This window comes from Heliangelus exortis, chromosome Z (genome assembly GCF_036169615.1).
Source record: "Heliangelus exortis chromosome Z, bHelExo1.hap1, whole genome shotgun sequence".
NCBI lineage: Eukaryota > Metazoa > Chordata > Aves > Apodiformes > Trochilidae > Heliangelus > Heliangelus exortis.
The window spans coordinates 44,768,833-44,795,355 of record NC_092454.1 but is presented as its reverse complement, the minus strand read 5'-3'; the positions used below and the strand labels follow the sequence as shown (position 1 = coordinate 44,795,355).

Genomic DNA, 26,523 nt, shown 5'->3' with positions numbered 1-26,523 from the left:
AAAACCACCAAAGACGAAACCAACCAAGAAAATACTACATGCAAAACACAGCTGCAACTGTACCCATAAAAAGCTTTCATTTCCAGATTTGGTAGAAGGTTGTCTAATACGATTAAATTCATGCGGCCTAGTAGTAACCCTTCCACATGAATTCATTGAGAATGTATGGTGTAAAACCAGTGCAGAATTATCTTTTGATTAATCTGTGGCAAATACATGACTAAGGAACATCAGACACCATATGTGACACAATTTCAAGGAAAAACTGAGAGAGCGAGGTCAGAATTCATCTGCATATTAACACATTAAACCTGTTAAGTACACTATTTTAGCTCATTGAAACAAGTGGGTGTTTTGGCCTTGTTGTTACTGCATTAAATTAGGATTTTGTTTATTGTCAGGGTTTTCCTGTAAGGGCTTTTTAAAACATTTAACACACACTTATTTCGAAATTTGGACTACAGCCTGACATTCCCACAATAAACAAGAAGGAATTTGGAAATTAAAACAGGTGCATGGTTGCTAGCACATACACTACAATCTAGATGAAATGAAAATGTGACATTTTATTTTCAATGAAATTACTTTACAAAATAACTTGTATTTCAGGTTCACAATGAAGTAACACTCTGTAATTTTAAAAACTGATTTATTACATCCTCATTTTTATTTAATAAAATACTTCCCCACACACCAATCTATGTTGATTAAGATTATGTGCCTTTATAGAAAAAGGAAGGAATCAGTAACAGTGTTTAATGTTACTGATACTTACCACAAAAAAGTGGAAAGAAAGACATATTTAAAATCTGGACTTGGAAAATGGAAAAAATGAAAGGTCAACCATAATGAGTATGATTTGGCATCCATGAAAATTTAGGAAAGATGCGTTTTGTATAATTGAAAAATGAAAACTACTATTTTTTTTTTTTTCATGCAGTTTAAGTTAAGGCAGAGAGTCATCCTACATCTTGTTTGCCAGGTTAAATTCACAAGATTAGGTCCAGGGTGTTCTGTGATGGTTAAAAGAGTTACCAATGGGCATATAATATAGCAAAATAAAGTCACTTTTATTGCAGAAGAATTATTCACTTCAAAACTAGATTAATTATTCTGGAATGAAAGTAGTTTTTCTTCTGTATCAAATAATCAGCTCCACCAAGCAGCCTAGGGGCTCTGTAGCCTCACAGCAGAAGCCCTAGCTCCGAGGGAGGTGTAAAATCCATCTACACTGTTAGTACAGGACATCCAGTTTTCAGACCCTGAGATAAAATTGTTCCATACAATAACATGTTGCAAAACTGTTGGCTAAAATCCAGAAGAAAAAACCCAACCCAAACCAAAACTCTTGTGAGAAGCAGAACACTCAGTTCTATTCCCCAGCTAAGCAGATGATGATTCTTTCTAGGTTTGAAAACAACCGAGATGTCAGAGAAGTGCCATTTGCACTTTGAAGCCTATACCTCTTTTAGATGCCTAATTGCTCCAGGTGATTCAAGTTCACATGAAGACCTATATGTAAGATTGTTTCCCATCAAAAAGCTATTCCAGTATGTTTTTGTCATGGAGACAAACCACAGTACTTCCTTCAGTATTGCAATGGTTCTTGTTACCAGGAACTGCATGGATAAACTACAGGAGGAAATTCCCTGCTATCCTGCAAAGCAAGTGAATAAACCCAGACATCCCACTTCTATTATTTACACCTTTTTCTTCTGAACATGTTTTACCCTTTTTCTGTCCTGTCTTGGAAATTTATGGAACTTCCTAGGAATCCAGGGAACAAGTGGTCTGTGAGCACTTGTTGATCTAATAAAAAAACCAGTTTTTAATGAAGAACTATAATAATTCTATATATTTTTCTTTTATATTTCAAGGTATCTTATTTAGTTTGTAAGACATAATGAGTTTAATTGTTTAATTGGAACCCAGTTACACAAACTACTTATCAGTGTATACTTAAAAAAGGAGAAAAAAGGTAACTTCTGAGGCATGACTCAAATTGAGTCTTTGGCTGATCGGCAGATTGAAGTCTTTGCCTGAGCTTTAGATCTCACATTGTTCACTCAATCTCCTTAACATTGAATATTTTCTTCTATGCAAAACTGGGCTTCCTCTTTTGAGAAAAACTTTTGTAATGACTTAATTCTTACCCCTGACCTACCTTTACTTTATGGCATAGAGTCTTCTAAAGTTTGCACACAAGGTTAATGACTCTGAACATCTATTTCACAAGAAACTTGTAGAATGGGAAAAAATGCAGCTGACTTCTCTTTAGCTACTCTAGTTCTGTGAGAATAATAGATTTATAAATGAAATCCTGTATACTACTGGGAGATTATATATTTTTATACTCAAAGAAAATTTAGCACAGCTATGACCCATATGATATATGGGCTTATCTAAAAAATATGCATTTCTGGATAACACATACAGACATGTGATCTTGTTCTCAGACAAAAACCTGGAGGCTATTCCAAACTTCAAGACAAAGTCTCAATTTTACTCCATTCTGTGAGAAGCAACGACAAATTAATTCAATCCTTTCTGGAAAAGGTAAAGTAGAAAATCCTTTATGTATGTATCAGATTAGTGAAGAACGAAGTTCTCTCTTGACTGGACAGCACAACTGGAAGGCAAGCAAAATATCTGCTGTGCTGGTAGTGTAGACTTTGGATTTTGATGACATAATGTTGAATTGACAGTTTTATGAAAAGCACAACAGAATTGTGCCTAAATGTCACCAAAGATAAAATCTTGCTTTCCCATAATTTCTTTCAAAACATTAATGCCTATCAGAAATATTTTGTCCTTGTGGTTGGATATCAAAATTTAACAGAAGGGTTTTGCTTTAAAATTATTTTGATAGTTTTAGCTAATCAGATTTCCTTACACAAAATATAAGTTTGCTTGCATTTTTGTGAAGAGTGTGTTTAGAAATCTTTTAAAGTATTAAAGTTTATGACAATGCCAAATTTTATAGGGTTTTTACTTTATTTCACCCCTCTCAGTGAAAAATGGCACTCTGGACACGCCAATGCAATTAAAACTTTTCATCTCTAACACTTCTTTACCCTATGGAACTTACTGTTTTCCTCCTACATGTACCACTTTGTGTGCCTGTAAAGCTCTATGCAAACTGTGGGTGCCTTCATAAAGAAAAAAAAATGAAACTATGCAGTTTCATGCAGTGGAACTGACTAGGCATACATGATTATTAAATCTCCTTCACCCCTCTGACATCAGCAATGAATGAAGGAACATATAGGAAGAGCCAAAAGGTCAATTCATGGCTCTGGGATTGGTGTTATCAACAGAGCTTTGGGTTCTATGATCATAACTTGGTATACAAGACACCAGAGCTATGAACAAATAATAGGATGCATTTTTCCCAGAGAGGAAAAAAGATTCTGGGGCAAGAGCTGGCAGAGCTCACTGATAGGGCTTTTAACTGGATCTGAAGGGGGAAGGGGGCAATTGCAGTCCAGTCAATGATGAGCAGTAGGGACCAGACCCTTCCTATACAGAAAGGTACAGCAAATAAAATTCATTTATGCTAATGCACGTTGCATGGGCAATAAGCAGGAAGAGCTTGAAGCTATTGTCCAGCAAGAAAACTGTGATATAATTGCCCTTACAGAAACATGGTGGGATGCACTCTATGATTGGAGTGCTGGGTTAAATGGCTATAGGTTTTTCAGAAGGGATAAGCATGGAAGGAGAGAAAGGGGTGTGGCCTCTATGTTAGGGAAGGTCTTGAGCACATTAATGATGGTGATGGTAGGGTTGAATGCTTATGGGTAAGAATCAGGGGGAATGCCAGCAAAGCAGATATCATGGTAGGGGACTGTTACAGCCCACCCAGCCAAGGTGAGGAGGCTGATGTTCTATAAGCAGCTAGGGAAGGTTTCAGATTTGCTTTCCCTTGCTCTTGTGGGAGACTTCCACTTACCAGTTGTCTGCTGGAAACATAATACTGCAGACAGGGAGCAGACCCAGAGATTCTTGGAGTGTGTAGAAGATAACTTCCTATCACAGCTGGTGACTGAGCCAACTAGGTCTTGCATATGGGTCACAACAACCCCATGGTAAGCTACATACCTGGGGGTATTGGTTGACAGTCTACTTAATATGAGTCACCAGTGTGCACAGGTGGCCAAGAAGGCCAATGGCATCCTGGCTTGTATTAGGAACTCAGTGGCCAGGAGGAATAGGGAGGTGATCATCCCTTTGTACTCAGAGGTGAGGCTGCATCTTGAGTCCTGTGTTCAGTTCTGGGCACCTCACTATAAGAGGGACACAGAAGTGCTGGAGCGTGTCCAGAGAAGGGCAACAAAGCTCATGAAGGGCCTGGAGCACAAGTCCTGTGAGGAGTGGCTGAGGGAGCTGGGGTTGTTCAGTCTGGAGAAGAGGAGGCTGAGAGGAGACCTTATTGCTCTCTTTCGCTGCCTCAAGGGAGGATGGAGCGAAGAGGGAAACAGCCTCTTCTCCTTAGTGACAGAAGGAATGGATGGAAGCTGCACCAGGGGAGGTTTAGGCTGGATGTTAGGAAATATTTTTTCACTGAGAGAGTTGTCAGGCCTTGGATTGGCCTGCCCAGGACAACGGTGGAGTCACCATCCCTGGAGGCATTTAAAAGGCATTTGGACCTGGCCCTTAGGGACAAGGTTTAGCAGTTAGCTAATGGTGTTCATCAAAGGTTGGACTGGAGGGTCTTGGAGGTCTCTTCCAATCTAAAACATTCTGTGATTCTGTGATAACTTTTTTGTCTTTGTCATTTATTTTCGTTTTAGGTGATGTCCAGAAATGGTAATATCTTACGGAGTAGAAAAGGCTGTTTTAGAAGAGTGACTGCAGATTTCTCAGTACAAGAAACTCAACACATAACTACATCAGCCTTAATGGCTTCTCTCAGCTGCCTACTTTGCCCCAGCAGTAACCTTCTGCCTATTTCTGCTGGCTGGTAGAATAAAAACATGTGGAAGACAAAGAACACAAAACTGGTATCCTGTTTGTCTTGCATGTTATTTGATGGTGTGTTACTGTGTGGAGTTGGATGAGCATTCTGGGAGAATCTAAACATCTAATAGCCCTAACTGAAGTAAATGTGATTTAAATGTGATTTACCTGAGGTTCTGCCTTAACTAGTACAAGAACTGTACCTTGGGTCTACTGGGACTAAGATCACATATTATGAACATGTTAATTAGCAACTGTTCCACAGCAAGACAAAACGGGTATGAATGTCCTCCTTGATGCTTGGTTGCATGCTGAGTAACATAATGGCCTGACCCATGCCAAGGGGTTATAAGAGGTACAGTAGCTGATATGCTGCTGATGGGGTAGCACTTCCTTCATACAGCCACTGTTTGAAAGATTGGAAATTAGATTTGAAAGTTTAATTAATCCTTCTGTAATACTTAGGATGTCAGTTTCTGAACCTAGTTTCTCAACATCTCAAGTACTTAATTTCCTGACTTTATGAATTTGAATTATTTATATTTTGTACTTAATTTAATATATTTTACAAACAGAAGGCTCAGGAGTATTTGGTACATAATTAGTATCAGATGGCTACTGTGTGTAACCCTATTATAATAGAAAACAAGTCTACTGGTATACATAATGATCAAAATAAAGTATTTTTTTAAATGGACTCATTAAAAGATGGTAAAAAATTAATATTATTTTAAGTATTTGCCTCCTTGTGTTTTGTGGTTATCAAACCAAACAGATTTAACAAAACAATCCTTAATAAATAAAATAAGTCAATAAAATATTGAGTAGCGTGTTACTTCTACCTTCAGAACTGCTGACATGTTCATATTCTCCTTGACCCTAACATACAGCTTGATTTGAAAAGACAAGATAATTTCACTAGTTGGTATTTCTTTCCTGTATTGTGCATTTGCAATGTAGTGAAACTTGCAATGATGTTAAAGGATTACCTGATAATGCAGCAGATAAGAGGAAAGCTTATTTACAAAGAAGTAACTGTAAGATACCATTAATAAATAGAGGGATGTTGATTTCCCAATAATATTTTATAGCGTTGTATTCAGTTTGGATTTTTAGCATATAAAACACACCCATATATGTGACTTTGGAGTCTTCTTTACAGAATATTTATTTTGTTTCATGCAGGATTCTTCTTTAAGAAGAGAAATTACAGAATTATTTTGAAAGCTAACAAAGAAACACATGGTGCAAAAACTCGTAAGTCATCAAGATATATTTTTCTAAACAATTCACCTTTCTCTGTTGCAACGGCACCACTAATCAGTTTGTGATCACAGAGCTCTCAGTGTATTACTGTCTCTTACCTGGAGTCTGAAAATTAAGGCGTCGCAGCTCCACTGGGTCTGTGGGATGGTGAGAAGGGACCTCCTTGCTGTTGGGTATGCTGCTCTTTCTAGAGTCAGATTCAGCCCTCTTCCTGCAAGGAGAAGATGAATACACACTAACATAAGACAGAGGTCTTAGCTTGAAAAATAAAGATGCCTAAGTGTTCAATCTTTATATTCTAAAGCTGAGATGCTTTTTTTTCTGAAAGAGTATTTTATCCAGTGCAAAGGTAAAATCATTATGCATGATAAGCAGGGCAGGAACAATTTGCAATGGCAAAGTGAATCTAAATACAGTAATATTGGAGGGAAAAAAACTCCATTCTGCCCCAAACTGATCCTCTCATCATTCTGGGCCCTTGAATTGTCAACTATTTTAAGATGTAATATGAAACTTACAAAAATTCACACAATGTCTGTTTCAAAAGTTAGCTAGCTTTATTAAAAAGTAGCATATCTAGAGCATGCAATTAAAAATAAACACCCCAAGTTATTATCATTGAAGAGTTCTTAATTTCTATGTACAGTTCTGTATTAGGTATAAAAAATAACCTGCATTTTTCAAATACATTCAATATGACAGACAGACATCAACACACATGGCTGCTATCCCAGATTACATCAATTACTTTCACTTTCTAGGAATTAAGAACCTGTTCTGTTGCCTCTCATTTCTGTAAGAGCAGCAGTACACAACTGATCACATTCACAAAAGCCTTGGGTTCTTTAGGAATGTTTATGAAAGTATGACTTTCATTGAAATTATATTATTTCTGACACTGTACAGAAAACAATTTCAGAAAGACAGAGAGATGGAAAGACAAAAACAGAGAAAGATAGGAAAGACAGAAGGGAAGGGAATGAAGGGAGGAAGGAAAGACAGAAGGGAAGGGAATGAAGGAATGAGGGGAAGAATGGAGGAAGAGAGGAAGAGAGGGAGGGAGGGAGGGAGGGAGGGAGGGAGGGAGGGAGGGAGGGAGGGAGGGAGGGAGGGAGGGAGGGAGGGAGGGAGGGAGGGAGGGAGGGAGGGAGGGAGGGAGGGAGGGAGGGAGGGAGGGAGGGAAGGAGGGAGGAAGGGAGGGAGGGAGGGAGGAAGGGAGGGAGGGAGGGAGGGAGGGAGGGAGGGAGGGAGGGAGGGAGGGAGGGAAGGAGGGAGGGAGGAAGGAAGGAAGGAAGGAAGGAAGGAAGGAAGGAAGGAAGGAAGGAAGGAAGGAAGGAAGGAAGGAAGGAAGGAAGGAAGGAAGGAAGGAAGGAAGGAAGGAAGGAAGGAAGGAAGGAAGGAAGGAAGGAAGGAAGGAAGGAAGGAAGGAAGGAAGGAAGGAAGGAAGGAAGGAAGGAAGGAAGGAAGGAAGGAAGGAAGGAAGGAAGGGAGACAAGAAAGGGAGACAAGAAAGGGAGAAGAAAGGGAGAAAGAAAAAAACCAGAAAAAAACCTATGTTTGCATCCCATTCTCTAGAGAGAAGCACACGTGTTCAGATTCTGACTGTTCTAGTTAAATGGACTCCCATCATTTAAGGGTATGACTTTCTAATGCAAGACATGGAGAGATATGTTACATGAAGAGTATCTACCACTCTGCATTTTTCTTAAGGAACATGGAAATGTATTATCTTTAATTTGAAGTGGAATCCTTCTTTTCCAGTCTGGTGGGAAAATGCAAACTGGTTGATACTTTTCCTGTAATATAAAATGAGGATGCAAACAACAGCAAAGTCATACTTAGCAAAAACAGAATCAAGATGATTTTAAAGTTTATGAACCAAAATCTTTCTTTACAGGTTCCCAGTATTTGCTCTAACATACTATTATTTTTTGCTTTTTATTTATTTATTTCTTCTTTTTCTATTCTGTTCACAATGCTACATCTACTGAAAAAGCTACATCTGCTATCATTCCACTGGGCTCCTCTCTTCAAAATTCTCTGATCTGTTTTTTGATGTTCTTGAAATAATGAACACCTGGAGACAGTTTAAGTCATTACTGGGCAGCACAAATTGATATTAATCTATGAAAAGCATTTAAGTATCTTCCATACAATTCTTAGAAGGCAATGGTATAGTTTATTATTTACTATCAATCTCAGAATGATTCTGAATTTTCTGTATCATTCCAGAGCATAAAAGACACAAAAATTCTATCAGATTATGCAATGATTTTGGGACAGGTAGGAAAAAATTCCACAAAGGATGAATGAGATCACCATAGTATCTTCACTTGTAGAACTGCAAGTCAGCAGCGTCTATGTGTATGGAACATTATGGAGATATAGAGTGGCTAAAACTTCAACCACAACTATAAATTCCTTCAATAGCTTTGGTTATAACAAAGAACCACTGTTTTAATTTCATTAAAACACAAGATCTTAGGTACACTGTATAGCAGTGCAGCCTCTTGAAGATGTACTTCATGGATACAGAAATAAAAGCAGCAAAACAAGGCTGCATATGTTACATTATATAAAAGTGCTGTCAGCACTTTCAGTTGTTTTCTTATTGATAGATTACTGTCTGCATTTGCCTATATTGACAGATGCTTCGTCTTACAACATTATCATGATAACTTTTTTTTTCCTCTTTTTTTGTTCTTTTCTGGATTAAACAGAAAATAATTACTGTTTTACTTCTCACCTGTCAGGTTTACTGCTCCATTTTAATGCAGCAAAGAGGGGAGAAAAGTTGTAATGTTAGTTGACCATCAGCAAACAGGATAAGCATGACAACAGGAAATGTAGGAAATTGTGACTTTCAGTTAAGATACAGAACTAAGCTAAATTAAAAAATTACAATTTATTAAGTATTTAATGCTTGGGAATTAAAGAATAAATGAACACAAGGCTAAATCCAAAGAGAATCTTCTTTTGCTGAAAAGAAACCATCTCTTTTAGACATTATCTGCAAAGTAGTGCCACCTAAAATTTTAACAAGTGAGATAATAGTGTTTATTTTGAGCTGTCAAAGTCATCTTCCCTCTTGCATTCTAGAGAGAAGAGATGTGAAAGAAGGGAGGAAAAGCAGGAGGAGAACGGAGAGTAGAGGACAAGAGAAAGAGAGAAAAGGAGAAGATGGAGAGAAAGACAAATGAAGAATGAGGTTAAATACACAAGATACATAAGACTTGTACTAAATTAAAACCAAACAAAACAAAAATCAAAACTATTTTACAAAAACAGGTAATTAAATGTCAAGAAATTTTTAATAGCAACCTAGTAAGTAATGCAAACAAACGTCTTTCTCCAATGCAGTATTACACACCTTTTTTAGATTCAGACAGAATGTCACATACTTGAAGTTTACATTGAGGTATATAGATTTGTAGTGATCTATAAAGATCAGCTAAACGGGGAATACACTCTATTATCTTCCACCAACTATTCACAGTGTCTAGCTTTTAGTCTGTCTCATAATAAATAAAAGTTCAAATTTTAACAGTTTGGAGTCTGCAATAACCAGATTACTCACATGTTATGTAAAAGTCTCTGTAGAACTTTATCAGCACTTAAGACCTCCTCCTTTTTAATTTCTCTGGGTTTTTTTTAACATATTTTCTTTTTTTACTTAAAGATTCAGCAAGTCACCAGCAGGCCAATGGAGGTGACTGTGCCCCTCTACTACATTCTGGTGAGACCCCAAATGCAGTCCTGTGTCCAGCTCTAGGGTCCTCAGTACATAAAAGACATGGACATGTTGAAGCAGGTCCAGAGGAGGGAAACAGAAATGATCAGAAGGCCGGAACACCTCTACTGTAAGGAAAGGCTAAGAGAACTGGGGTTGTTCAGCCTGGAGAAGAGAAGGCTCCATGAAGACCTTTCATCAGGTAAAGTGGGCTTAAAAAAAAAAAAGATGGGAATAGACTTTTTGGTAGGGCCTAAAGTGAAGGAATTTTTTATGATGATAGTGAAACACTGGACCAGTGGTAGATGACCCATCCTTGGAAATATTCAAGGTCAGGTAGTATGGCTCTCTGAGCAACCTGATATAGTTGGATGTTTCTGCTCTCTACAGAAGGGTTGGAGTGGATGACCTTTAAAGGTCACCCAAACTATTTTTAATGAATCTATGATTCAGTGACAAATCTGATTGTTCTAAAGATTCAAACCTGATTGTTCTAAAGATTCAAGCTTACGCTTCTGTGTTTTGAACAAACAAACAAAACTGCATCTTTTAAGAGCAAAGAAGACAAAGTATATCAAGATGAATTTAATTTCTTCCCTGTGCAAATGGAAACCGACTCTACAAACAAACCTGATTCAAGAAAGGTCTGGAACATTTTGCTCTTAAAATATAATTAAAAGTCTGAAATTAGAGAAATTGTGATTTCCTAAAACCCAGAGAGAACTGCCACATAAATTTACATGTTGGAAAAAAAAAAAAATAAGGAAAGGATGCTTCATGTAGATGTGCACTTTTCAGTCTTTCTAGTTTGTGAGTTTCTGAGATACACTGAAAAATTTTTAGAGCTTTCTTTGGCTTTCACTAACTGGGTTGCTAAACATCTAAATCTCGCATAATTGAACATGTATCACATATTGAAAAGCAAGTCTAAAGGATTTACTGTAGGTCTGCTTAACCCGTAGGTTGCAGCTGTGTATTGCTTTATCAAGAAACACCTTGAGATATAACTCATGACTCAAACTACCCTCATAATAGTTAGGTTTACCTTTACGGGAGACTAGGCTGCACCATCTCTATAGCTGGTAAATGTTTGCCTCTGTTTGAGATTTTGGTTGTAGATCTTACTACGTTGTATATTTCACTCCAAGTTTGAACTAGGAAAAAATTTATATTCTTGAGGGCAAGAATATGAGTAGAAAGAAAATGATGTTTCCTCATTATACTCAACCCCTAAATTTGATTGTCTAAATTGAAGTCCAATAGATTAAAAACCTGCTCTAAAATAATTGCCTCCCTTCAGGATTACTGCAGGGTGGTATCACTGCTGCAATGACAGAGAACACAAGAATGACCAAATCAGTTCAGTTTGTTGTCACCAATTCCAGAAAGACAGAAAATTCAACTGAACACTGGAAGAGGTTTTTCAGAGAGGTGGAGGGGTTTCCATTCCTGGATACAATGAAACTTGTGTGGACATGTGCCCCGGTTTGAGCCAGGACAGAACTAATTTTGGTTTTAGTAATTTTACTTTTCACTCTTACTCTTCTAAAGTCACTGCACTTTCTAAAATTGAAAGCATGGTCTTCAGTAATTGTTTGCTTCCAGGACTGGTAACAGTCAATGTTTCTAGTTACAGCTGGAGAATGGTATGCAGAAAGGCTCTTGACCCATACTGTCTTGTCTAGTTGTTGCTGTGCTACAGACAATGAAGCTGTGAAACTCTAGACTACATCCAGTTTGTGTGTTCTAGAAAAAAAAACCCAACAAAAAGTAGAGACTGCTTTTTTTCAGAAATTAGAAGTTACAGGGAACTACAGACTAGTAAAACTACAGTCACAATTTCTCAGAGGCAGTTTTCCAAATTAGTTAAACAATTCCAAAGTAGATAAACAATTCACAGCTTGTAGCTGAAAATAGAAAAATAAACAGATACATACGAACATTTGCTTGAACAGTTCTAGCACCAGTAGTAAATAACAGATGGAAAATGTGTCCCCCGTTTTCAGTGAATAGCAATCTCTCACACTACTGATGAACAATTTTTACCTGCTCATTTGTGGAATATGCCTATAATTTTTTTTATGTAATATAATTGAAGATGGCTATTATGGTTCCATAAATGTCACCAATATTTCCAGAAGCAGTTACACATCTGCTTTATATGCCATTGTCAGGATTTGTTTTGTAGTATCAGAGAAGTTTTACTTTTACTACTCTAAAATAATCAGAAGGGGTATTTCACTTTTAGCACATTTCTAATCACCAGTTATAAAAGTGACAGACACAAAGAGGTTCACTACTTGCTAATCAATTAGAATGGCTGAGAAAATATCATTAATAGAAAACTTCAGGAGACATGGTATCTGCAATAAACAGACCATGTATTATGCTGCTCTATGATCAGAGAAAGCATTCTATACATGAATATCCAAAGCTAAAGTTAATTCTGAACTAGTTTTTTGCTGCTGAATAGAAAATTCTCTTTCCAAAACTAGAAGCCATCTCTCTACATGCAACTTCAGACATACTTGACTGGAGACACTTAAGGTAAGAAGAGCACACAGGGTAGCAAAATTAGCAGAATTTAAATATGTGTATGTGCTAGCATCAAAACATTAGTTTTAGAAGATATACTACATTTAATGAAATTATTCCTAGCGTGCCTCACCCCAAAAGGTCACAGCATCTTTACAGTATTCCTCAATTACACTTTATTAATATATCTCAAAAAGTATTATGAACAAAATGTAAAACTTGAAATAAACTTTATGGTTTTTACTCTTTGGTTATGATTTAGTATCTTGACCCCTGTGAACTCATTTACACTGTAAAAGGCTACTATGTATAAATTAAGGCATAATACAAAGTTTCCATCTAGTATGTTGTAAGGCAAAGTCTTAGTCTTTGTAGCAGCAAGCCTACATCTGTGTCACTGAGAGAAAAAGAATAAAAGTGAATTTTTGATCTTACTGAAAGATTATTAGGAAAAATCTACTGATGTTTCTTTAATTTCTCAGTTCAGAGCTACAAATTCATGTATTACAATGCTAAATTGAGGCCAACTGTCAAAAGCAAAAACTCATATTACTTGAGTGGAGATGAAAATCATATTTAACATCAAGCTGAATGTACATGAAGCTAATGTATTACTATTACATATCTAAAAATAAGTTTTAAAGTTAAATGTGTGAATTCCATACATATTTATATGCAAGCATGTATTTTCTTCACAAACACATGCAAAGTGGAAAAAAAATTGAAGTGCATAAATGTTAATAGAGTACCATCAGCGGAAAAAAATATACCCACATGCCTGTTAATACTGGAAACTTTTCAGTCTGCTAAAATTTCTGCATTGTTCTGAAAACCATTACTAAACAAGGAAATATCCCAAAGCAATGAATGTTACTACTGTAGTTCAAAAAATAGAGTGGTACAGAATTATAAACTGGCCAATGTATCAGGAAGTTACACACTTGATATGAAAACTAAAGGTAAACTTACCTTTTATAAAGAAGTATAGCAATAACAATACAGATGATAAACACCACTGCAAGAACTGGTCCAACAACCCAAATCAAGCCTTCTTCCTCATCTGTAATCGGTTGGGGATCAAGATCCATCGACACAACAGGATCAGAATATGGGCTGGTTGCATACATGGTCTATACAAGTAAAATAAATCTTACTTAATGATAAAGGAATGCATTTAAAACATTAACAATCCTAGATCTAAAATAAATCCATAAAAGATAATGATGCAATGGACACAGTAATGTAAAAACACTATTCTTCCTCAAATCAGGGAGTGTATAAACTTGCAAACTGAATGATGTGTTATTACTACTATCTTTATTTTGTGCTCTATATATTATCAGTGATCTGTAGACAAATGACATAAATGCAGTCCTTCACAGAATACTTCGTCATTTAAGCAAAGAACTAGAAAATGAAATATTAGGAAACTAAGGTCTATAATTCATTAGTTACATATTTTTGCGTTTTGTTTTAGTTTCATATTGGCTTAACACTGTCTTCCTGAAAGACATGAAAGCATATGTCTGGAAGAATGACAGTAACATACGTAAAAATAATGGGTAGTGAATATAAGAGGATCCTAGAAAAGTGTCCTATGGCAATAATAGGATGCATTTTTATCAGTCAAAATTTGTTTGACAAACAGTCTTTTTCTGAAAGATATAGAAAACTTGAATTTAAGACTGAAAAGCAAGGCAAGCCACTGTAGAATGTGGAAGGAAGCTAAATACTTTAATAATAAATAGTATTTTTCCTAACGATAGAACCAGAATTGAGGATGAACTCAGGCCTTACTGAATGGTGTAAAGCCAACTGGCCTAGATAAGATGTGTGATAAGAAACTGATTTTTTTTATTTTATTTTGATCTGTCCTGATGTGACTGATATTTGGCTGAGTGAAGAGCAAAAATGAGACAGCAGCAGGTGAGGAGCCAGCCTGCGAAAACTGGACCATTTAAAGAACTCTGAGCTACAGTAAAGTCAGAAGCGGAGAATTGTTTGTACTTATTTTGTCTTTGCTGAAGTATCTCCACCAGCACTAGAATAGGATTTGAACTACAACTATTGCAAAGGACATACAAACTTGATCAAGGTCAGAAGTTCCAGCTAAGACAGAATAAGATAACCAGGAGAAGACTTAGTTTTCATTTACCATGTTTGCACTATCTTGTGAAAGATGCCCTAAACCAGGATGAGTGTTATCAAAGGGGACTTTTTTTCTTTATACTTCATTTGGCCTTGTTCTGTACTCTGGGCTATGCCAGTGTGTTTAAGGTTAGAGGTACTGGGACTAACAAAGCTGATGCATTTACACTAGCTGGTAGTGAGCTAGTTCTCATGCCAGTTATGTTCTGCTCTTCTACTAAACCTGGAACAAAATATTTTAGAAGTCTGTAATTGCTGTTTAGAAATTTGTGAGTCTCCATGTCCCATTCTTGAAAGACCTGAGCTGACCTAGGTTTTTTTTGTCATCTTCAGTATTCTCAAAAGATAGAAAAAAGCCCACTGCTACAGTACGAACTTATTTATATTAAGCCTCTTCCTTTGGAGCAGGCAGAAAAAATGCTTGGAAAGGTATACACAGGGATACTGTGGGAACAGTATGTGCACTTTCTGCCTGTTCTTCGATAAATAGGATTTTGAATTTAATTTCATCCTGCATATACTAATAACCAATATAACCTGATTTATTGTTTTGTCAAATTTATCTAATTTTTCTACCCTTCCTCTTGATAGCATACTTAACATATTTATAGACTGTAATCATAAGCTCTCTTAGCTTCCATTTTACTAAGTTAAACAAATTCAGACCTTCCCGTGTCCTCTCGTAAAAAAACCTGTCCATTCTCCCAATCAATAGAGAAATTTTGTGTTTCTCTGAGGAGAGACCTTATGTGAAAAGTATATTCAATATCAGGGAAAACACCCCTCATAAATTACAGCTCATACAACTGTAAAATCCATAATCCTGAAAGAAAAGCAACTACATTGAGAGTAGGTACACAGGACCACCAGTCACTGAGGCTCACTTATCCTTATAGATTCTTTACTCTCTGTGAGTGCCTCATGCTGCTTATTCACATGGATGTTTCAGATGGCATGATAAACGTGGTATTATTCATCCTGTAGGTTGAGTAATGCCTTCTGAAATAATCACTATGCCCATGTATATACATTGCCGTGTACCAGCCTTTTCAGCTGTAAACTGGCAGCCCCATTTACTACTGCTTTTTCATCCTGATTTTTCTCTACCAAAGTAATAACCTTAGGGTTTCATGAAATGACCAATGCCTTAATAATTATGGAAAAATAAGAAATGGCATTTTGTATTGAAAAGATGCATATTAGTACAGGCAATTTCTGACACACAGTTTTTGGCCACCTAACTTTATAGCCAAAAGCTGTGTACTTCCTCCAGTTTGAACTTTTCTGATGCAGTGCCTTCAAAATTCTGTCTATGATGTAAAAGGGGAATGTTTGATTTATGTTAGAAGAAGGCTCACAGAAGGCACTTATTTTATTTTCAAATGAAGCTATGAATCCAAAAGTCTTCCAATTGATACTAATTCTTCACTGTGTTTAGGGAGGCAAATTCTGTTGACATCAAGAATATATATATAAGATATATATATTTACATATAAATATAATGTAAGATTACACACTATAAGCATTTGACTATAATTCAGTTTATTGGTAGTAGCAGTTACAAATGGCTGAGCCAGCAAATATACTTGTCAGGTTTAGGTACAACAAGGTTTAGAAAGACAACACATTACACACTGTATGCTAAAATGCTAATGTGTATTTCAGCTTCTTCCAACAATCCTGTCTTTTTTACACTATATTACATGCAATAGATTAACCCAAGAATAAAGGGATGTAACTACAAGATGAATTATATAAAAAGCAATGACAGCCTATTACCTCACCTCAGGTATTTTCATTATTACTATACTGTTTTCTACCCTTCTAACAATTCCCTGATAAAGTTGTTAGGGAACGACTGTAACTAAAAAAGTTAGCTGTGCATGTCTCTGACTTCACAGATCTTTCCAAGAATCATGTGCATATATTATAAAAATATTAGCTTTTGGGGTGTAAGCATTGAAAAAATGTTTTCAGGATTATGAAAAGGTAATTTTGGGATTGAAAAATACTAACTAACTTACAGATTCTGAGTGCTCCATTACGGCCAACACAAAGAAGACGTATTCTTGACCGCTCTGTAGTTGCTTGTTCTCAAAGCCACCATAATGCTTCTTATCCCCCAATGTGAACTCCGTAGGAAGAACTTCAAAGTGAGCTGCAATATATGGCTTTAATTCAACTTCCCTCCCAAGACGAACGCTTCTGCGTTTCCTAGCTATCTCCTTAAGCAGCTTTAGTATGAAAAGAGAAGGAAGAGAAAAAACAATAACAGAAAGATAAATATAAACAATTTTAATGTACTTTATTGACAAAGTAATGAGAAAATTCAGTGTATAAACAGGAGTTTATCTATGTTGCATGGGGTGTACCAGTATCACTAAACCAGTTCTTCCAAAATCTTCTGATTTCTTGTCATCCTTGTTAAAGGTAAGAAACTACATAGCAAATGCACTGCCTGGACTGCAAAAGTAAAACAGTTAGTTGGGTATTCACTGTCTGATATCGTTGCCTCTGGGAAGGAAAAAAAAAACCCAACCTAGCAATATCTTCTCTGACAACATTCTTTTACACAGCTCATATTTATGTATGTGTGTATATATACAGGTGTGTATATGTAGATGTGTATATATATATATATAAAGTTAGTCATAGAAAGGAATCATACAATCATTTAAGTTGGGAAAGACCTTTACAATCATTGAATCCAACCAAAAACCCAACACTGCCAATTTGCCAATCCCACCACTAAGCCTTATGCACTAAATCCTATGGACCATATCTATATGTCTTTTAAATACTTTCAGAGATGCTGACTTCACCACTTCCCTGGACAGCCTGTTCTAAAGCTTGAGAACACTTTCAGTGGATAAATATTTCCTGATATTGCAATCAAAATCTCTACCACTGGTTGCTGCCGACAGCACACCAACACCCATCTCACTACACCCTCCTATCAGGTAGCTGTAGAGAGTGATAAGGTCTTCTCCCTCAGCCTCCTTTTCTCTAGCCTAAACAACCCAGTTCTGTCAGCCATTTCTCATAGGATTTGTTCTCTAGACCCTTCATCAGCTTCACTGCCCTTCTCTGGACTCTCTCCAGCACCTAGGTGTCTTTCTTGCAGTGGATGGCCTAAAACTGAACACAGAATTTGAGGTGCAGTCTAATCAGTGCCAAATACAGCAGGACAATTACTTCTTCTCCCTGCATACGAATATTCAAGGTACTTTCTTATGTCCTGTTGGATACAACAAAATTTATTAAGTCACATGAAGTAACTATTTAAAAACCAGTAATGAAAAATATAAAATTAAAAAAGAAAGGAAAATATATTCATATATGCTATTTTTAATTATTTAATTTTTTCTGGTAACTCTGAAATACAAAGAACTCAATGCTAAGTAGCTATGAATAGCTTTTTCTTCTTCTCTCTAACACAAGGACTACCCAAACAGTCTGGTAATATTAAATTCCTGAACACCTCAGGGAACAGAGTGCTTTTCAGTGTACTGCAGAAACAGACAATGAAGTACAGAAGGCTTTATGGGAGTGATCTGTAAAGAAAGCTTCCATCCAAAGCCTGAAAGTGACTGCCATTTTATTAGTTCAAAAACATAAAAAGTTGTGTTCTTCATGTCTTGTACATCACTACACAATAGATAAAATAAGATCTGTGAGAATAAGAATCCTAAAACAGCTCAATTACTACCAGACTACAAAATATTATCTACCACCCTTCAATATAGAATCCTCACTTCAGATTTTAACTGCCTAATCTGACTTTCAAAATATAACTCTTCCTTGTTTCATAAAATATTTTTTCAGATGGCCAAAGCTAAAGATTTTTCTAAAGTCAAGATGAGATGCTATGCTCAAACTTGTAAAATGTATTATAACTATTGAAGGAAATTAAGCTCAGCTGGTACAATCCATTGATAAATCACTTCTTGAATCAGACAGTGCTTATTAAATATCTTTTATAATTTTAGATACACTGGCATTCAAAAAATAATAATCTGATTTAATCATAAGGAACCTGAACTTTATCTGGGTTATAAGTGATGACTTCTATGGTCTCTTTATGGTTCCTCTCATTTTTCACTTATGAAACTTACTCAATGTCCTGTAGTCTCAGACTGCAATCATAATTTTTCCAAGGTCACACAGTTGTTTTACGCTTTTCAGCACACAAGAAGTGCTAATACAATAGATTAGAACAAACTGCTTTGTTAGGAGGGGTAGACAAATCTCCAGAGCTAGACAGAGCTCAATAAAAAAGAGATTAATATCTAATCTTCACTGTATATTTAAATAATGTGTTTAGTCAGGGAAGCTCTATCTTGCTTCAGCCTCTTCTTCACTGTTACACCTCATCTTAGCTAGCACATCTGCTTCCCTTCTCCACATGGGATCTTGTATTTTGCACTTAGACAATTAATAAGGCCAATGCACGTACAACAATCTAGTACTCACTCTGCTTTTAATTCTCATTACTTTATGAAGTACATATTTCAAACACAGGGTACAGACAGAGGAAGCAACCTGTACCACTTGGTCCTAATTTCCTTAGCATTGAGGGCACTCGGATGTTATTCCTTTGAAGATCTACAGTGTTAACTGCTTTCCATCTCTAAGTTTGTCCTGAGTTTGTCCTCTGTTGCAGAGATTTTACATTAAATATTATCAGTATCTGTGGTCCAACACAAAAGTTGGTATACTCCAATGAATCCCTTCAGTAAAAAAGAACCAGACACCAGCATATACTAGAAATTGTTATTCTTTACTCAAAGACTCTATTACAACTAGGAGCCCATATTTATCTTCCATTCTTCCTAAACAGTTTAATGAGCACAATGCATGATATAAAAATGAGGCCAGTAGAGAAATGTAATATTTAGCAGATTTCTATTTAGTTGCTTTATTGAAGGTGACTCTCACATCTGCTGGTAGCTTCCTACTCTGCCCCAGGCAGAGTAAATGAGGGCAGAACATGAGGCAGAGACTTATCAGTTTGTTTAAGGTTGCTTTAGCCCTTAAAAGATTTGTTGAGGAAGCACTCTGTGAGAAGTTTTTATCAATATAAAGCCATCTTACATAAGGACAACAATATCTGAGCAGAGGGCTGAGCACTGACCATCCTGAAGTCTGCTGAAGTATAAAGGTAGATATGAAAAGAATAAAAATATAAGGTGAGACACGTGGCTTGAGCCATCCATGAAGATAACTGCTATTTTACTTGATGGGAACATTTTCTACTGGAATTTAATGTTACTTCTGTAGCTACCCCAATTAAATTATTTATTGTATAGTTCTACATTATACTAGATATACATATTTAAAATTCAGATTCTAAAGAAGTGAAAAAACAATGTCAAAATACTGCAAGAGTTCTGCAATCAAAATCAAACTGAGATTGAAAAAGAAATAAATTTGATCTTAATTATTTCTTGCATTTGAATTTGTAACAGAAGAATGCATATATGCAACAGATAGCAATGCATCAGAGATGGAAAGCAGTTAACCTGTACATTTTCAAAGGGAATGAATGCTAGAAGCTAATTAGCCTTAGTCAAATAAAATGTGTTCAACTTTTTCAGAGGTGGCTTTTCATTACCTGTGGCCAGCTAGACTTAGGTGCATTTGTGTGTAGATAAAAATTTTGCCTGTGACATTGATCACACATGAATGAATAGACCTCAGATAAACCTCTGGCCTCATTCATGTTTCATATATGTGAATCCCATATATATATATATATATGGGATTGTTGCCAAATACCATTACTTTTACATACATTTCTTATTGTATTGTATATGGGGGCTTCAGTAAAATTTCTGCACTGATTTAAGACTTAACACACTGACTTTTATTTAGGTTGTATTTCTTACAAATATAAAGAAATCCCACTAGGAACTACTAGACACTCAAATATTTTGTTTATATTTAGTTTATCAAGTTATATTCTGATCTTTTAAGATTTGTATCTCTCTTAGTTGCTCTCAAAACTCAGATTCCATTACAACTGAGATTGAACCAGGAAGATTAGATAACTGCAGCAAAGCTGGAGAGTCTTTTGGACTGGCCATTTATGTCCCACTAAACTGTCCCACTAAACTTATGTCCCACATAAACCAGTGTTTTCAGTAAATATTTCTGACAATCTAACCAAAGTATTTGTAACTTACTTCTTAGGACAATTGATTGCCTAACCCTTTCTGATACTACCCAGATATCTGAGACTGTGCTAAAAAAATATATGCAGAAGTAATTTCACTTGGCCAACAGGAACTAAATGCTCAGAGAGGACTGTGGTTGGTTTTTTGTGTTTTTTTTCTTTTTCCAATTTTTTTATTGTGCCACTGTTTGCACGTTTGTCAAGAAGCCACCCAATAACAATATGCACATACTTCCTACAGCTGCAAGTAAAACAGTCTTTTAAGTAATAGAAACTGGATGAGTTAGCATCAAATACATTTGCTGCCTGCTTTTGACATTTCCCTGCTTAGTACCTATTGGTGACAATTGCAAAAGATACATAAAGGGTTTTAGTTTGTTATCAGAAATAATTTTCATTTTCTGGTCAGTGAATATCTTATTTCTTCCATCATTAATTCTACAATGTGGTCTCAATTATAACAGTAGAAGTGGGAAACAACCCATCCTAACCCAAATATTTCTGAATTAATAAATCAGCTCTTTATCAATCTGTTATACAGATTAATGCACTGCAACTTGCAAGATGATTAAAATGACCCTTTGTTATGGGAATCAGCAGGACCCACAGAATTTAATTGCCAAACAGTTCAATGTCATTTGGCACCTATCCTTTCCTCTGTTAATGTTGCTGAATGTGACTGCCATCTTTGGATGTTAAAATGAGTGGTACTACAAAATCAGTTTTCCATTACTGTATGTCTTTCTGTCAGAGTTTAACCATTTAACAGCATTTGATGTCACCTAGGATTATGATCATGAGCTGACGGCATTTACATTCCAAGTTCTTTTAAGAGGTTAGTAGATCAAAGCAAGTTATCACTGCAATTAAATCAAATGGGATAAGCACATGAATGAAACTGGTAAAGAAGAAATGCAGGCTTCAATCAGTCAGTCAGCAGTAATTAAAAACAGGCCTTCTTTTAAACAGTTGGCTTTAACCTTCTGATTAAGAATTGTCCTGTTGTTGTAAAGACTCTGCCTTTTGTGCTCAGAAAACAAACTAAGGACTGAAAGATGTCTATATTTTGAAAATTTTCTACAGCACTGTTTGCTTGGTGAAAATCTTAATTTCCTTGCATTTTGATGCAAACATTGAAATTGATATTCAGTTGTCAATGGGAGGAGGGAAAAAAACTGATGTGATGATCATAACTTCCTAGAGACTGTCCTATGAAGAAGTATAAGGTGAAGCATCTCTGTAACAAAAAAAACTCTTAAATCCACCAAAAACGAATTAGAAAAATGTAAAATCAGAAAGGATCTAGTCAAAAGATATTAAAACAGGAGAAAAGAAACTGATTTTGATTGGTGTTCTTTGAATTGCAGAGATATTACATGTAAAATTTACCATGGTATCTGAATGAGATCTAAAATCCTAGCCAGAGACAATAAAACACCACCATGTGTCTTTTGTACAAGGCTTTCACATGGCACTCTTGAAAGAGCTTTACAATAAAAATATCAGTATTATTTAAAATCTACAGATTGAAAGAAGATGGACAAGTTTGCATAAGTAATGCCCTCTTCCAGTAATAAAGAAATCAGAACTGAACGCTGACTATACTTATACCTAGAATCATTATCATATTAATAACATAAAGAATTGCTTGATAGTATTACTAGGCTTATTCCTAAAATGAAAATACTCCTACCCTTTGGGCTAATGTAATTTATAGAGCTGAGTTATGACAATATGTTGTTCGTTCATACTTGATTCATTTATTCATTTGTTTACTTCTGACTTCCTACTCCATTTATTTATTTCTGTCAATAGAATGGAGACCACTGTAAAATCTCTCTCACTGGAAGCATTGTAGTATGTGAGAATCAGGTGAAAACACCACAAGAAGGTCAAATGTTAAACTGCAGTGTAAACTGCAGTTTAACATTTGTTACAGGCTTAGTAAACACCCCACTAATGAACCAGACCTTTATTAGAGTTCGTATCACTGGTGATTAAGCTTTTGCTGACAATTCATTTCACCCTCTGCACTTTTGTGTTATGCTTTGAATAGGAAAAGAATAAAATATTAATGCCAACAAAGATAATTTTGTGTGCGTTATTGCAACTTAATGTCTTTATTGTCTTCTAATTTAAGTCATTTGAACTGGTGTTTCAGCCACCACAGGCTAATTCAAATATAATTATAAAATATCCTGACAGCTAAAACTTCTTAAACTGGTGAGTTAATCACCTATGAGTAATAAGATTAATTCATTAATAAAGGAGAAGATTACAACAAAAACAAACAGTACCTCATCTAGCTCCATTTCATCTGGACTCTCCCATGGTTTGATAAACTTTCCACTAGATCTCTTCAAAGGCACAATAACTATGTAATAACCCCTGTAAAAAAAAAACCAAACAGTTGGGTAAAATTGAAGTTGAAGAAAAAGGAATAGGTAAATCTATGGAGTAGGCATGTGTTAAGAATTTAAAGAGAACAGAGGTATTCTGAAAGCCATCTTTTGCACATTATTATGCCGTGGCAGTCTCCCAAACATACTTGTAAAGATTCACACTCTTGAAACCACATCCACTGTAAAACATTTGACCAAAAACGGCAGTAATAACCTGCCTTTTCATGTAAACACATAAATATGCATAAGAAACTTTAATTACAGTGTTCTAAAATGCCTAAATATTTGACTGCAGTTTATTATTTCCTTTGAAACACAAGAGCTGTGGGACATTTGTACCCTACCACCAGCATACTGTGAAAAAAACCTAAGTCCCTAAATTGAAACATACTACCATGTATTTAAAAATCAATTATCACCCCATCTTCACCCATTATCATGTGTAATCTGAATAGCAGGCTAACATAATGTATTTGTTGATGCCAATACTATTATAAACAGAAAACTAAGAAGACATATCACACATTCCACCCACACACTCTTTACTTTCAAGTATCAATCACCATCATCTTTATCTACTTAAGCATTCTGTTCACAGTTATAGACAAGAGAGCTTGGTGTAAGCTCTCCTTACAGCTAGGATTTGCAAATCATATGTATCAGTTTTCCTCAGAAACATTTTCCTGAAAATACCTTCCTCCTCATTTCAAACCTGCCTTCTTCTCACCCCTGCTCCTGGAGACAAGTAAATTATACTTTCTAATTTCATAGAGATATGGCAATTTCCTTGTTTCCTTCACAAAGCTTGGATACATGCTTGCATATGTATCAGACAAATCCAGAATTTCCCATTAGCGTGAGAAAAGAAGCAGTAGAATCACAACAGCAGGACATCCAGGAGGGTATAATATACATCTTGCTAAACACACTTGTCAAAAAGTGAAGCACTTTCCATCTCAGAGAAGAGGGAAGGAAACTGGTCTCCTTTGTTTCTAGTAACAACAGAGCTTATTAAGGTGGTGTTTGGTCTCCATTATAGAAGTTAATTTTAGTGGACAACCTTCTTATCTTCGGGTCTACCATTTTTAAAGCCTATTCAGCCTTCTTCAGCATTGACTCTTCATTTTACTCATGCAGGGCATCTGAAAAACCTGAAGTAATCAATGCAAGAGAATCTACAGAAGAAGAATTGCCTTACAAGTGATCAAAAACTATCTCCATTTAACCCTGCTCTATAAACTATCTGACTTTCCATTCCACTGGATACTATTGGTCCATTTATATGCTGTCTTCTTAACTAAAGCTCCTTCCCATAAAAATATATAACAAAATTTTAGATTTTTAGTTACTATAGAAAATGCTTGTATCTATTAATTCTTGTGTTAAAAAATTTCCCCTTGGTAATGCTAAGGTCTAACAGGAGTTGCTGGAAAAAAACAAGTGCTGGTCACAGATTTTTAATGGCTGCTCACTTGTTTTATTCCAGTATATAAATAAAACCTGCATCATGCATTCTTATAACAACATTGTGGTAATTTATCTTTCACACTGATAGTCTTATTCAAAAGTAGCAAGGCTGGTTGACTAGATTTTAAATTGGAGTATGTATTTTAAAAATGAATTAATAAGTGCTAACGAATGCTGATTTATCTATACATCTAATAACTACAACCAACATTAATTTTCTTGAAGCAGGACAAAAAGCACTTCAAAATTGGCCCCTGTATGTCTTCTAGACGCTGAATATATATTTGCTGGATGAAGTGCACAGCAGTCTCTACTTATCCTGGCTTTTGGCTTTTTTCCTTCTTCTCTTTTTCTTTTTTTTTTTAGGCTAACAGGTTGTTCATGCATTTTTTTTTCAATCAAGTAATATCAAGAACGTAAATGTTACTTTCATACTTTTTCACACTTTCTTCATGCATGCCTCCCACTCATAACTTTGATCATTTACTAAGACTTTCAGCACATACAGTGTTTCAAAGCTGAAAGCAGTACATCAACAGTAAGCAGAAAAATGAAACTGTTCATATAAATATACAGTGCTGCATATTGCAAAGGAAAACAAAGTTCTGTTCTTTCTAGCTAATGCCAGAAATGCAGCGTCTGTTGCAAAACATGTTTTATTATTTGCTTTATTATTTCCTTGTTTGTTTTGAGATTTGAGATGATTTTTCTTTGTGGTTTTTTTTGTTTTGTTTGTGTTTTTTTCTTTTTTGTTTTGTTTTGTTTTATTTATCTGGGGTTATTTTGTTTTTTGGATTTTTTTGTTGGTTGGTGGTTTTTTGTTTGCTAGTTTGTTTTTTTTTTATCCCTGGAGAAAGGAGAAAGTGTTACAGAGGATTTGCTTGGATAGTGCTTGAACTAATGAGTATTGCAAAGGCCATGGTCATCTGCAAAACTGTTTTTACCAAAGACTTTGCAAAGATTGAACAGACTCTGAGCCACATGAACTGTCTTTTACATGTAACAGTTGCTTTCAATTACTTCAACATAGAGCAGGAAAATTAATAAATGTCTAACTTGAGTTGATGTATGCAAATACCATCCATTTTACCTAGCATAAGATGAGCTCTGCTCCAATTTCTATGCCGTATCAGCATGAAACACAGAAATAATAATAATTTCTACCACCTGTAATAAATTAAAAATGCTCCTATAACATTACCCTTATTCCCACTAGTATTTATCTATAACCCAGAAAAGCAAGCCATCAAGTATTTCACCTTCTGTGTAATTTGTATTACTGAAAGATTCTCAGTGTATAGTACTTCACAGTAAGATAGAGACAATCATGAGCATAAAATGTACTCATAGAGGAACAGCAACTGTAAAAATCTCAATGTAACTATTACACAAAATTGTTCTTCCCATACAAAGTATATAGCTACAGTAATCTCACTTATTCCAGCAAGTATCAGGTAAGCTTTTTCTTTTCAGTATGTAGTTGGCTTGGCATGCCCACTTCCAAGGGTCAAGTCAATCTTTTTGGTTTTCTGTCTCAAGCCTTTTCACATATTTTTAGGAAAGAGATATAGAAAAAGGAGCTATATTATTTGCAAAACTGGCAGTTGGACTTTACAGGTTTAACGTACCTTTTCTGATGTCACTTAGACTCATTCTTTTGCACTACATAAAAGGAAGGGCACTGGATCTTTTTCCCCTGCTACCTTCTACTATTGTTTGACCAGTTAACCTGCACTTTCTTCTCTCTCAATGTAATGCCTCATAAATCTTTTTGACTCATTCCATCTTCAGTCTTCCTTAGCTACATTTGTTACTGACCACATCTTACTCAATCTAATGA

The 26,523-nt window shown here is 35.7% G+C and overlaps 1 protein-coding gene across 19 annotated transcripts in view; it reads right to left on the bottom strand.

Annotated features, from left to right (window-relative positions):
• Positions 1-26,523, bottom strand: part of PTPRD (protein tyrosine phosphatase receptor type D) — a 339,335-nt gene that overhangs the window by 74,431 nt on the left and 238,381 nt on the right. For 12 of the 19 annotated variants that reach the window (XM_071732135.1, XM_071732136.1, XM_071732143.1 and 9 more), the window contains 5 exons: positions 23,112-23,202; positions 16,664-16,873; positions 13,460-13,620; positions 8,972-8,986; positions 6,324-6,436 (listed from right to left, as the gene is read on the bottom strand). In XM_071732135.1, coding sequence (XP_071588236.1) covers positions 6,324-6,436; positions 8,972-8,986; positions 13,460-13,620; positions 16,664-16,873; positions 23,112-23,202 — 590 coding nt within the window. The remainder of the gene's footprint in view (positions 1-6,323; positions 6,437-8,971; positions 8,987-13,459; positions 13,621-16,663; positions 16,874-23,111; positions 23,203-26,523) is intronic. The other 7 variants (XM_071732139.1, XM_071732140.1, XM_071732147.1 and 4 more) reach the window with 1 other exon arrangement.